At 54.7% G+C, this 14,013-nt stretch overlaps 1 protein-coding gene across 1 annotated transcript in view; it reads left to right on the top strand.

The window, feature by feature from the left end:
• Positions 1-14,013, top strand: part of ankrd53 (ankyrin repeat domain 53) — a 62,248-nt gene that overhangs the window by 31,199 nt on the left and 17,036 nt on the right. The window contains exon 4 of the mRNA XM_038793002.1: positions 10,804-10,968. Coding sequence (XP_038648930.1) covers positions 10,804-10,968 — 165 coding nt within the window. The remainder of the gene's footprint in view (positions 1-10,803; positions 10,969-14,013) is intronic.

Genomic DNA, 14,013 nt, shown 5'->3' with positions numbered 1-14,013 from the left:
CCTGCAGGTTGTCCATGCGCTCCTTCTCTGTGGTGTCCATGATGAGCACGTCGTCCCGATAGATACCCACCTTCGGCAGGCCCTGCAACATATACTTCATTACCCGCTGGAAAATCGTTGGGCTGATGAAACCCCAAACGCTTTTATTTTTGGGTATTTCCCACCACATAGAACAGTACAGCACAGAACAGGCCCTTCGGCCCTCGATGTTGTGCCGAGCAATGATCACCCTACTTAAACCCACGTAACCCGTATACCCATAATCCAACAATCCCCCCCGTTAACCTTACACTATGGGCAATTTAGCATGGCCAATCCACCTAACCCGCACATCTTTGGACTGTGGGAGGAAACCGGAGCACCCGGAGGAAACCCACGCACACACGGGGAGGACGTGCAGACGCCACACAGACAGTGACCCAGCCGGGAATCGAACCTGGGACCCTGGAGCTGTGAAGCATTGATGCTAACCACCATGCTACCGTGAGGCCCATTGTACCATTGTACGGAATATTCGCACCCAGTCTCATCCCAATAAATTGGGCCCCGCTCCCTGCACCGAAACCAAGGGAAGATGGACCGACTACTGCCCCTGCGTTGCTGGAGTAACGGTGGTCCCCACGATGGTCAATGGCTGACTGGTTTAGGTCGTTAATCTCGCTTTAGTGTCACTCAATGTCAGCTGCATGATCCCTGCGCGGAGTCGACGAAATGTGCGATGGCCCACAATGGCGACAGTAACTCCAGTGTCCATTCCATTAGCACGAGGTGACCATTGACCTGTAACTTGACCTCGATCAGTGCTACCTTCGGGGCCGTGATGTACTGTAATGGGGAGGGGGCTGGATTAGTTCAGTTGGTTAGACAGCTGGTTTGCGATGCAGAGCGAAGTCAGCAGCGCGGGTTCAATTCCCGTACCGGCTGAGGTTACTCATGAAGGCCCCGCCTTCTCAACCTTGCCCCTCGCCTGAGGTGTGGGTGACCCTCAGGTTAAATCGCCACCAGTCAGCTCTCCCCCCTCACAGGGGAAAGCACCCTATGGTCATCTGGGACTATGGCGACTTTACTATGTCAGACCATTATGAGAAGAGCGTTTACATTTTTACCTCGATTTTCCCAGCCAAACATTGTCCTCAGGAACCTAACTCTGGCTTTAACATTGAAATCCAATGGGAAACAATACTTCACTTTAAGGGTTTCACTTGAAGCGGTGATTTTCAGCAATGCAACCACCACATTAAGTGAGGATTTCCTGTACAGGATGTTGTAAAAAAAACCATCTGGTTCACCAAAATCCTTTGGGGAAGGAAATCTGCCGTCCTTACCTGGTCTGGCCTACACGTGACTCCAGACCCACAGCGATGTGTTGACGATGAACTTCCCTCTGCAATGGCTCAACAATCCACTCAATCCAGGACAATTGGGATTGGGGAAATGCCGGCCCAGTCAGCGATACCCACAACCCATGAACAAATAAACATGTGGATTTTTGTCAGAAGGGATAGATTGCTAAGAGAGGATAAACGGGGTTGAGGTAGAGATTAGCCACGGTTTAACTGAATGATGGAGCAGGATTGAGGGGCTGGATGACATCCGCTTATTCCTGACAAAATCAATTGGGATGTATTCCTGCCACTGGTTGTGAAGTTGAGAGCTGGTGGGTTTATTATAAACATTCGAGTTAAACATTTCAGTACAGTTGGAAACCCCCCCCCCCCCCCCCCCCCCCCCCCCACACACACACACACACACACACACAGAAACACACAAAGTGTAGTCACTGTAGTCCCAGGAAAAGCAGGAACTATTTTTTACAGAGCAAGGTCCAACAAGCAGAATGTGATAACAGTGAAAACTGGTGAGTTAAATGGGTCTGTAGAATGTGTGATAGGGGAGTGTGTACATAGGGGTGTGAGAGGGGATTAAATGTGCGGGTAGAGTCAATGACAGGGGGGAGTATACATGGGGATGTGGGAGGGGAGGGAATGGGTTGATAGAGTCAGTGATGGGGGGAGTGTACATGTGAGAGGGGATTAAATGGGTGGGTAGAGCAGAGTCTACATGCTGCTGTGGGGGGCGGAGGGAATGGGTGGGTAGAGCAGAGTGTACATGCTGCTGTGGGAGGGGAGTGAATGGGTGGGTAGAGCAGAGTGTACATGCTGCTGTGGGAGGGGAGTGAATGGGTGGGTAGAGCAGAGTGTACATGCTGCTGTGGGAGGGGAGTGAATGGGTGGGTAGAGCAGAGTGTACATGCTGCTGTGGGAGGGGAGTGAATGGGTGGGTAGAGCAGAGTGTACATGCTGCTGTGGCAGGGGAGGGAATGGGTGGGTAGAGCAGAGTGTACATGCTGCTGTGAGGGGGGGGAGGGAATGGGTGGGTAGAGCAGAGTGTGCACGCTGCTGTGGGAGGGGAGTGAATGGGTGGGTAGAGCAGAGTGTACATGTTGCTGTGGGAGGGGAGTGAATGGGTGGGTAGAGCAGAGTGTACATGCTGCTGTGGGAGGGGGGTGAATGGGTGGGTAGAGCAGAGTGTACATGTTGCTGTGGGAGGGGAGTGAATGGGTGGGTAGTGCAGAGTGTACATGCTGCTGTGGGAGGGGAGTGAATGGGTGGGTAGAGCAGAGTGTACATGCTGCTGTGGGAGGGGAGTGAATGTTTGGGTAGAGCAGAGTGTACATGCTGCTGTGGGAGGGGAGGGAATGGGTGGGTAGAGCAGAGTGTACATGTTGCTGTGGGAGGGGAGGGAATGGGTGGGTAGAGCAGAGTGTACATGCTGCTGTGGGAGGGGAGTGAATGGGTGGGTAGAGCAGAGTGTACATGCTGCTGTGGGAGGGGAGTGAATGGGTGGGTAGAGCAGAGTGTACATGCTGCTGTGGGAGGGGAGGGAATGGGTGGGTAGAGCAGAGTGTACATGCTGCTGTGGGGGGGGGGAGGGAATGGGTGGGTAGAGCAGAGTGTACATGCTGCTGTGAGAGGGGAGTGAATGTTTGGGTAGAGCAGAGTGTACATGCTGCTGTGGGAGGGGAGGGAATGGGTGGGTAGAGCAGAGTGTACACGCTGCTGTGGGAGGGGAGGGAATGGGTGGGTAGAGCAGAGTGTACACGCTGCTGTGGGAGGGGAGGGAATGGGTGGGTAGAGCAGAGTGTACATGTTGCTGTGGGAGGGGAGTGAATGGGTGGGTAGAGCAGAGTGTACATGCTGCTGTGGGAGGGGAGTGAATGGGTGGGTAGAGCAGAGTGTACATGCTGCTGTGGGAGGGGAGTGAATGGGTGGGTAGAGCAGAGTGTACATGCTGCTGTGGGAGGGGAGGGAATGGGTGGGTAGAGCAGAGTGTACATGCTGCTGTGGGAGGGGACTGAATGGGTGGGTAGAGCAGAGTGTACATGCTGCTGTGGGAGGGGAGTGAATGGGTGGGTAGAACAGAGTGTACATGCTGCTGTGGGGGGGGGGAGGGAATGGGTGGGTAGAGCAGAGTGTACATGCTGCTGTGGGAGGGGAGGGAATAGGTAGGTAGAGCAGAGTGTACATGCTGCTGTGGGAGGGGAGGGAATGGGTGGGTAGAGCAGAGTGTACATGCTGCTGTGGGAGGGGAGTGAATGGGTGGGTAGAGCAGAGTGTACATGCTGCTGTGGGGGGGGGGAGGGAATGGGTGGGTAGAGCAGAGTGTACACGCTGCTGTGGGAGGGGAGGGAATGGGTGGGTAGGGCAGAGTGTACATGCTGCTGTGGGAGTGGAGGGAATGGATGGGTAGAGCAGAGTGTACATGCTGCTGTGGGAGGGGAGGGAATGGGTGGGTAGAGCAGAGTGTACATGCTGCTGTGGGAGGGGAGGGAATGGATGGGTAGAGCAGAGTGTACATGCTGCTGTGGGAGGGGAGTGAATGGGTGGGTAGAGCAGAGTGTACATGCTGCTGTGGGAGGGGAGGGAATGGGTGGGTAGAGCAGAGTGTACACGCTGCTGTGGGAGGGGAGGGAATGGGTGGGTAGAGCAGAGTGTACATGCTGCTGTGAGAGGGGAGTGAATGGGTGGGTAGTGCAGAGTGTACATGCTGCTGTGGGAGGGGAGTGAATGGGTGGGTAGAGCAGAGTGTACATGCTGCTGTGGGAGGGGAGTGAATGGGTGGGTAGAGCAGAGTGTACATGCTGCTGTGGGAGGGGAGTGAATGTTTGGGTAGAGCAGAGTGTACATGCTGCTGTGGGAGGGGAGGGAATGGGTAGGTAGAGCAGAGTGTACATGCTGCTGTGGGAGGGGAGTGAATGGGTGGGTAGAGCAGAGTGTACATGCTGCTGTGGGAGGGGAGTGAATGGGTGGGTAGAGCAGAGTGTACATGCTGCTGTGGGAGGGGAGTGAATGTTTGGGTAGAGCAGAGTGTACATGTTGCTGTGGGAGGGGAGGGAATGGGTAGGTAGAGCAGAGTGTACACGCTGCTGTGGGAGGGGAGGGAATGGGTGGGTAGAGCAGAGTGTACATGCTGCTGTGGGAGGGGAGGGAATGGGTGGGTAGAGCAGAGTGTACATGCTGCTGTGAGAGGGGAGGGAATGGGTGGGTAGAGCAGAGTGTACATGCTGCTGTGGGAGGGGAGGGAATGGGTGGGTAGAGCAGAGTGTACACGCTGCTGTGGGAGGGGAGGGAATGGGTGGGTAGAGCAGATTGTACATGCTGCTGTGGGAGGGGGGAATGTGGGGTAGAGTGCAGTGATAGGGGGGTGTACATGCTGCTGTGGAGGGGAGGGAATGGGTGGGTAGAGCGAGTGTACATGTTGCTGTGGGAGGGGAGTGAATGGGGGGTAGTGCAGAGTGTACATGCTGCTGTGGAGGGGAGGAATGGGTGGGTAGAGCAGAGTGTACATGCTGCTGTGGGAGGGGAGTGAATGGGTGGGTAGAGCAGAGTGTACATGCTGCTGTGGGGGGGGGAGGGAATGGGTGGGTAGAGCAGAGTGTACATGCTGCTGTGGGGGGGAGGGAATGGGTGGGTAGAGCAGAGTGTACATGCTGCTGTGGGGGGGGGGAGGGAATGGGTGGGTAGAGCAGAGTGTACATGCTGCTGGGGGGGGGGAGGGAATGGGTGGGTAGAGCAGAGTGTACATGCTGCTGTGGGGGGGGAGGGAATGGGTGGGTAGAGCAGAGTGTACATGCTGCTGTGGGAGGGAGGGAATGGTGGGTAGAGCAGAGTGTACATGCTGCTGTGGGAGGGGAGGGAATGGGTGGTAAGAGCAGAGTGTACATGCTGCTTGGGGAGTGGGAGGGAATGGGTGGGTAGAGCGAGTGTACATGCTGCTGTGGAGGGGATTGGAATGGGTGGTAGAGCAGAGTGTACATGCTGCTGTGGGAGGGGAGGGAATGGGTGGGTCAAGCAGAGTGTACATGCTGCCTGTGGGGAGGGAGGGAAGGGTGGGTAGAGCAGAGTGTACATGCTGCTGTGGGAGGGGAGGTGAATGGGTGGTAGAGCAGAGTGTACATGCTGCTGTGGGAGGGGAGTGAATGGGTGGGTTAGAGCAGAGTGTACATGCTGCGTGTGGAGGGAGTGAATGGTGGGTAGAGCAGAGTGTACCTGCTGCTGTGGAGGGGAGGGAATGGGTGAGGTAGAGCAGAGTGTACATGTGCTGGGGGAGGGGAGGGAATGGGTGGGTAGAGCAGAGTGTACATGCTGCTGTGGGAGGGGAGGGAATGGGTGGGTAGAGCAGAGTGTACATGCTGCTGTGGGAGGGGAGTGAATGGGTGGGTAGAGCAGAGTGTACATGCTGCTGTGGGAGGGGAGTGAATGGGTGGGTAGAACAGAGTGTACATGCTGCTGTGGGGGGGGGAGGGAATGGGTGGGTAGAGCAGAGTGTACATGCTGCTGTGGGAGGGGAGGGAATGGGTAGGTAGAGCAGAGTGTACATGCTGCTGTGGGAGGGAGGGAATGGGTGGGTAGAGCAGAGTGTACACGCTGCTGTGGGAGGGGAGGGAATGGGTGGGTAGGGCAGAGTGTACATGCTGCTGTGGGGAGGGGAGGGAATGGATGGGTAGAGCAGAGTGTACATGCTGCTGTGGGAGGGGAGGGAATGGGTGGGTAGAGCAGAGTGTACATGCTGCTGTGGGAGGGGAGTGAATGGGTGGGTAGAGCAGAGTGTACATGCTGCTTTGTGAGGGGAGTAAATGGGTGGGTAGAGCAGAGTGTACACGCTGCTGTGGGAGGGGAGTGAATGGGTGGGTAGAGCAGAGTGTACATGCTGCTGTGGGAGGGGAGGGAATGGGTGGGTAGAGCAGAGTGTACATCGCTGCTGTGGGAGGGAGTGAATGGGTGGGTAGAGCAGAGTGTACATGCTGCTGTGGGAGGGAGTGAATGGGTGGGTAGAGCAGAGTGTACATGCTGCTTGTGGGAGGGGAGGTGAATGGGTGGGTAGAGCAGAGTGTACATGCTGCTGTGGGAGGGGAGGGAATGGGTGGGTAGAGCAGAGTGTACATGCTGCTGTGGGAGGGGAGTGAATGGGTGGGTAGAGCAGAGTGTACATGCTGCTGTGGGAGGGGAGGGAATGGGTGGGTAGAGCAGAGTGTACATGCTGCTGTGGGGGGGGGGAGGGAATGGGTGGGTAGAGCAGAGTGTACATGCTGCTGTGGGAGGGGAGTGAATGGGTGGGTAGAGCAGAGTGTACATGCTGCTGTGGGAGGGGGGAGGGAATGGGTGGGTAGAGCAGAGTGTACATGCTGCTGGGGGAGGGGAGGGAATGGGTGGGTAGAGCAGAGTGTACATGCTGCTGTGGGAGGGGAGTGAATGGGTGGGTAGAGCAGAGTGTACATGCTGCTGTGGCAGGGGAGGGAATGGGTGGGTAGAGCAGAGTGTACATGCTTGCTGTGGGAGGGGAGGGAATGGGTGGGTAGAGCAGAGTGTACATGCTGCTGTGGGAGGGGAGTGAATGGGTGGGTAGAGCAGAGTGTACATGCTGCTGTGGGAGGGGAGGAATGGGTGGGTAGAGCAGAGTGTACATGCTGCTGTGGGAGGGGAGGGAATGGGTGGGTAGAGCAGAGTGTACATGCTGCTGTGGGAGGGGAGGGAATGGGTGGGTAGAGCAGAGTGTACATGCTGCTGTGGGGGGGGGGGAGAGAATGGGTGGGTAGAGCAGAGTGTACATGCTGCTGTGGGAGGGGAGGGAATGGGTGGGTAGGGCAGAGTGTACATGCTGCTGTGGGAGGGGAGGGAATGGGTGGGTAGAGCAGAGTGTACATGCTGCTGTGGGAGGGGAGGGAATGGATGGGTAGAGCAGAGTGTACACGCTGCTGTGGGAGGGGAGGGAATGGGTGGGCAGAGCAGAGTGTACATGCTGCTGTGGGAGGGGAGGGAATGGGTGGGTAGAGCAGAGTGTACATGCTGCTGTGGGAGGGGAGGGAATGGATGGGTAGAGCAGAGTGTACATGCTGCTGTGGGAGGGGAGGGAATGGATGGGTAGAGCAGAGTGTACATGCTGCTGTGGGAGGGGAGTGAATGGGTGGGTAGAGCAGAGTGTACACGCTGCTGTGGGAGGGGAGGGAATGGGTGGGTAGAGCAGAGTGTACATGCTGCTGTGGGAGGGGAGTGAATGGGTGGGTAGAGCAGAGTGTACATGCTGCTGTGGGAGGGGAGTGAATGGGTGGGTAGAGCAGAGTGTACATGCTGCTGTGGGAGGGGAGTGAATGTTTGGGTAGAGCAGAGTGTACATGCTGCTGTGGGAGGGGAGGGAATGGGTAGGTAGAGCAGAGTGTACATGCTGCTGTGGGAGGGGAGGGAATGGGTGGGTAGAGCAGAGTGTACATGCTGCTGTGGGGGGAGTGAAGGGTGGGGGGAGTGCAAGTGTACATGCTGCTGTGGGAGGGGAGTGAATGGGTGGGTAGAGCAGAGTGTACATGTGCTGTGGGAGGGGAGGGAATGGGTGGGTAGAGCAGAGTGTACAGCTGCGTGGGAGGGGAGGAATGGGGGTAGAGCAGAGTGTACACCGCTGTGGGAGGGGAGGGAATGGGTGGGTAGAGCAGAGTGTACATGCTGCGTGGAGGGGAGTGAATGGGTGGGTAGAGCAGAGTGTACATGTGCTGTGGAGGGGAGGGAATGGGTGGGTAGAGCAGAGTGTACACGCTGCTGTGGGAGGGGAGTGAATGGGTGGGTAGAGCAGAGTGTACATGCTGCTGTGGGAGGGGAGTGAATGTTGGGTAGAGCAGAGTGTACATGCTGCTGTGGGAGGGGAGGAATGGGTGGGTAGCAGAGTGTACATGTTGCTGTGGGAGGGGAGGGAATGGGTGGGTAGAGCAGAGTGTACATGCTGCTGTGGGAGGGGAGGAATGGGTGGGTAGAGCAGAGTGTACATGCTGCTGTGGGAGGGGAGGAGGAATGGGTGGGTAGAGCAGAGTGTACATGCTGCTGTGGGAGGGGAGGAATGGGTGGGTGTAGAGCAGAGTGTACATGCTGCTGTGGGAGGGGAGGAATGGGTGGGTAGAACAGAGTGTACATGCTGCTGTGGGAGGGGGAATGGGTGGGTAGGCAGAGTGTACATGCTGCTGTGGGGGGGGAGGGAATGGGTGGGTAGCAGAGTGTACATGCTGCTGGGGGGGGAGGGAATGGGTGGGTAGAGCAGAGTGTACATGCTGCTGTGGGAGGGGAGGGAATGGGTGGGTAGAGCAGAGTGTACACGCTGCTGTGGGAGGGGGGGAATGGGTGGTGTAGGCAGAGTGTACATGCTGCTGCGGGGGGAGGGAATGGGTGGGTAGAGCAGAGTGTACATGCTGCTGTGGGAGGGGAGTGAATGGGTGGGTAGAGCAGAGTGTACATGCCGCTGTGGGAGGGGAGGGAATGGGTGGGTAGAGCAGAGTGTACATGCTGCTGTGGGAGGGGAGGGAATGGGTGGGTAGAGCAGAGTGTACATGCTGCTGTGGGAGGGGAGTGAATGGGTGGGTAGAGCAGAGTGTACATGCTGCTGTGGGAGGGGAGGGAATGTGTGGGTCAAGCAGAGTGTACATGCTGCTGTGGGAGGGGAGTGAATGGGTGGGTAGAGCAGAGTGTACATGCTGCTGTGGGAGGGGAGGAATGGGTGGGTAGAGCAGAGTGTACATGTGCTGTGGGAGGGAGTGAATGGGTGGGTAGAGCAGAGTGTACATGCTGCTGTGGGAGGGGGGGACTGGGTGGGTAGAGCAGAGTGTACATGCTGCTGTGGGGGGGGGGGAGAGAATGGGTGGGTAGTGCAGAGTGTACATGCTGCTGTGGGAGGGGAGTGAATGGGTGGGTAGAGCAGAGTGTACATGCTGCTGTGGGAGGGGAGGGAATGTTCGGGTAGAGCAGAGTGTACATGCTGCTGTGGGGGGGAGGGAATGGGTGGGTAGAGCAGAGTGTACATGCTGCTGTGGGGGGGGAGGGAATGGGTGGGTAGAGCAGAGTGTACACTCTGCTGTGGGAGGGGAGGGAATGGGTGGTCAGCAGAGTGTACATGCTGCTGTGGGAGGGGGGAATGTGTGTGGGTAGAGCAGAGTGTACATGCTGCTGTGGGAGGGAGGGAATGGGTGGGTAGTAGAGTGTACTGCTGCGTGTGAGGGAGTGAATGGGTGGGTAGAGCAGAGTGTACATGCTGCTGTGGGAGGGGAGGGAATGTGGGTAGAGCAGAGTGTACATGCTGCTGTGGGAGGGGAGGTGAATGGGTGGGTAGAGCAGAGTGTACATGCTGCTGTGGGAGGGGAGGGAATTGTTGGGAGCACAGAGTGTACATGCTGCTGTGGGAGGGGATGGGAATGGGTGGGTAGAGCAGAGTGTACATGCTGCTGTGGGAGGGGAGTGAATGGGTGGGTCGAGCAAAGTGTACATGCTGCTGTGGGGGGGGGAGGAATGGGTGGGTAGAGCAGAGTGTACATGCTGCTGTGGGAGGGGAGGGAATGGGTGGGTAGAGCAGAGTGTACATGCTGCTGTGGGAGGGGAGCGAATGGGTGGGTAGAGCAGAGTGTACATGCTGCTGTGGGAGGGGAATGAATGTGTGGGTAGAGCAGAGTGTACATGTTGCTGTGGGAGGGGAGGGAATGGGTGGGTAGAGCAGAGTGTACATGCTGCTGTGGGAGGGGAGGGAATGGGTGGGTAGAGCAGCGTGTACATGCTGCTGTGGGAGGGGAGGGAATGGGTGGGGTAGAGCAGAGTGTACATGCTGCTGTGGGGGGGGGGGAATGGGGGGTAGAGTCAGTGATAGGGGGGGAGTGTACATGCTGCTGTGAGAGGGGAGGGAATGGGTGGGTAGAGCAGAGTGTACATGCTGCTGTGGGAGGGAGGGAATGGGTGGGTAGAGCAGAGTGTACATGCTGCTGTGGGAGGGGAGGGAATGGGTGGGTCAAGCAGAGTGTACACGCTGCTGTGGGAGGGGAGGGAATGGGTGGGTAGAGCAGAGTGTACATGCTGCTGTGGGAGGGGAGGGAATGGGTGGGTAGAGCAGAGTGTACATGCTGCTGTGGGAGGGGAGTGAATGGGTGGGTAGAGTCAGTGATAGGGGGGAGTGTACATGCTGCTGTGAGAGGGGAGTGAATGGGTGGGTAGAGCAGAGTGTACATGCTGCTGTGGGAGGGGAGGGAATGGGTGGGTAGAGCAGAGTGTACACGCTGCTGTGGGAGGGGAGGGAATGGGTGAGTCAAGCAGAGTGTACACGCTGCTGTGGGAGGGGAGGGAATGGGTGAGTCAAGCAGAGTGTACATGCTGCTGTGGGAGGGGAGGGAATGGGTGGGTAGAGCAGAATGTACATGTGGAAGAAGAGGTTCATGTGATGAAATCTCACTTGCTGTAAACTACATCCTACTCAAATATTGACCGCAGTTCCCTCTGTCTGTTTCAGCCAGACAAATGATGGCTTAACTCCACTTCACCAGGCAGCTGAAGTCGGTTTACTCAATTGCATCATTGCTTTGGTAGAAGCAGGGGCTGACGTGATGGTCCCAGACTCAAGCGGGCACCGACCCCACCAGCTGGCCAAAATCTGGTGTCACCGTGGATGCGCAAGGTGAGAACAGTCGAGCGATTCTGAGAAGTGCAGATCATAGGGTAGCACGGTAGCATGATGGTTAGCATAAAAGCTTCACAGCTCCAGGGTCCCAGGTTCGATTCCCGGCTGGGTCACTGTCTGTGCGGAGTCTGCACATCCTCCCCCTGTGTGCGTGGGTTTCCTCCGGGTGCTCCGGTTTCCTCCCACAGTCCAAAGATGTGCGGGTGAGGTGGATTGGCCCTGATAAATTGTCCTTAGTGTCCTAAAGAATAAGGTTAATGGGGGGGGGGTTGGGTTAAGGGTATGGGGTGAATATGTGGGTTTGAGTGGGGTGATCATTGCTCGGCACAACATCGAGGGCCGAAGGGCCTGTTCTGTGCTGTACAATTCTAAATTCATTGCAATGTCACATATCCTCTAGAAGGTGGGGGCGTGTTACCATCTTGAACCACTGTGGCGTAGGCACACCTACTATGCTGTTAGGAATGGAGATCCAGGACTTTGACCCAGTGACAGTGGCGGAATGCCGATATATTTCCGGATCATGGTAATGTGTGACTTGGAGGGGAATCGGAGCATTCCGGTGACCCCATGGGTCTGTTGCCTTTGTTCCATGGGCATAGGGTGGGCTTATAAGGAACTGCAGAATAGGCTTATTCCACAACACTTCATAGCAACAGTTAGCAACCAAAATAGCATCTTTATATCAGGGTTCATCGTAGCAGCCCTTTGAATCTTTTCCAGGCATGAAAAAGGCAGAAGATTACTGAATGGTAAAGTAGGCTAATGATGTTTCTATTCTGTTTGTGTTCCAAAAATCAGACCATGATGAAACTAACCAGGGTTACAGTAGATATCATTGTCACAATCCAAAACCATTCCATTAAATAATAAACTTAATGATATATGTAAATAATATGTAAATAATAATTTTTATTAGTGTCACATGTAGGCTTACATTAACACTGCAATTAAGTTTCTGTGAAAAGCCCCTAGTCGCCACATTCTGGCACCTGTTCGGGTACACTGAGGGAGAATTCAGAATGTCCAATTCACCTAACAAGCATGTCTTTCGGGATTTTTGGGAGGAATCCGGAGCGCCCGGAGGAAACCCACGCAGGCACGGGGAGAACGTGCAGACTCCCCACAGACAGTGACCCAGCGGGGAATCGAACCTGGGTCCCTAGCGCTGTGAAGCAACACTAGGGAGCATTGTGAGGTTATGAAAGGCGAGGTATAAATTCCCACAGACAGAATTTCTAAGTTTCTTTTATTGTCTATGATTAGTGTGTTTTATATCGGAGGGGTTTGTGAATTTAAAAATAAAGAAGGTTATTATCGCACATTTGCCTCAAAGTTTTACAAGTTCAACATCATCCCTCACTTGACTCACCCACACTATCACTCACACAATAATTAGATACAAATGAGGTGTTATGGGCCAGGGTTTAGAGAACCCCAAAGTGTATCATGGAGTTCACCTGACCCACAACTTTTAATACATTGTGGTATGGAAATGAAAATGAAAGTCGCTTATTGTCACGAGTAGGCTTCAATGAAGTTACTGTGAAAAGCCCCTAGTCGCCACATTCCGGCTCCTGTCCGGGGAGGCTGGTACGGGAATCGAACCGTGCTGCTGGCCTGCTTGATCTGCTTTAAAAGCCAGCGATTTAGCCCAGTGAGCTAAACCAGATATTTATATACACACCCATTTATAAACACCCATTTCTTAATGGTACTCTCACATGACAGAGGGTATAAACAATACAATTACAATCCATCGTCTCAGTTCCTTTTGAAATAGACCTGTTGTTTCTTTGATGAGCTGATACTTTGGTTGAAGAAAAGGTCATGTAAAGCAGATAATTTTCAGTAAGCTGTGAATCCTCTTGTAGCTGAATTTCTGGGAGTTTTGTTCTCAGATGAATCTGAAATTGGAACAGGTTAGGGGCTGGTTTAGCTCACTCAGCTAAATCGCTGGCTTACCAAGCAGGCCAGCAGCACGGTTCGATTCCCGTACCAGCCGCGCCGGAATGTGGCGACTAGGGGCTTTTCACAGTAACTTCATAGAAGCCTACTCGTGACAATAAGCGATTTTCATTTCATTTCATTTCATTTCATTCAGGTTGGGAGAATCTTTCTCCTGCATTCAAGGTATGGTTGCTCAGTACCTGAGCTACTTAGTTGACTTACAGTGGGTTTGATGGCTCATTGTCATGTGTACTGAGGTACAGTGAAAAGTATTGTTCTGCGTAGAGTTCAGACAGATTATTCCACACATGGAAAGAAAATGCATAATAGGGCAAACATAAAATACACAATGTAAATACAGAGACATAAATACATAGGCATTGGGTGAAGCGTGCGGAGTGTAGTACTACTCAGCAGAGAAGATGTGTGAAGAGATCAGATCAGTCCATAAGAGGGTCATTCAGGAATCTGGTAACAGCGGGGAAGTAGCTGTTTTTGAATATGTTTAGGCGTGTTCTCAGACTTCTGTACCTCCTGCCCGATGGAAGAAGTTGGAAGAGTGAGTAAGCCGGGTGGGAGGGCTCTTTGATTATGCTGCCCGCTTTCCCCAGGCAGCGGGAGGTGTAGACAGAGTCTGAGAAGTTTCTTGCTGAATTGAAAAAATAATTGACAAAATACCTTCCTCACCATGTGACTTGTACAAGCTCAAAGCCCTTTTTTCCACAACCCAGACAACCCAGGAGATTGCACCTCCTGGGTTGTCGTTTAACACTTTGAAATTCGACCAGTCTATGTTAGGATAAGAGGCCATCACAAAATAATGGAAAGTCAATGTAATCCATTGACATTTGTCCAACAAACAATTGGCGGGATTCTCCCCTACCCGGCGGGACAGGTGGTCCCGGTGCCAAGGAGTGGCGTGAACCACTCCGGTGTCAGACCGCCCGGAAGGGTCTTGGCGCCGTGCCAACCGATGTCGAAGTGCCTCCGCCGGCCGGCGGGTGTTGACGCATGCGCGGAACGCCAGTGTGTGCTGGCATCATCCCAGGGCATGTACAGGGGTGTTCGTCTCTACACCAGCCATGGCAGAGG

Source organism: Scyliorhinus canicula, chromosome 3 (assembly GCF_902713615.1).
Source record: "Scyliorhinus canicula chromosome 3, sScyCan1.1, whole genome shotgun sequence".
NCBI lineage: Eukaryota > Metazoa > Chordata > Chondrichthyes > Carcharhiniformes > Scyliorhinidae > Scyliorhinus > Scyliorhinus canicula.
This window is presented reverse-complemented; position numbering and strand designations above follow the sequence as displayed.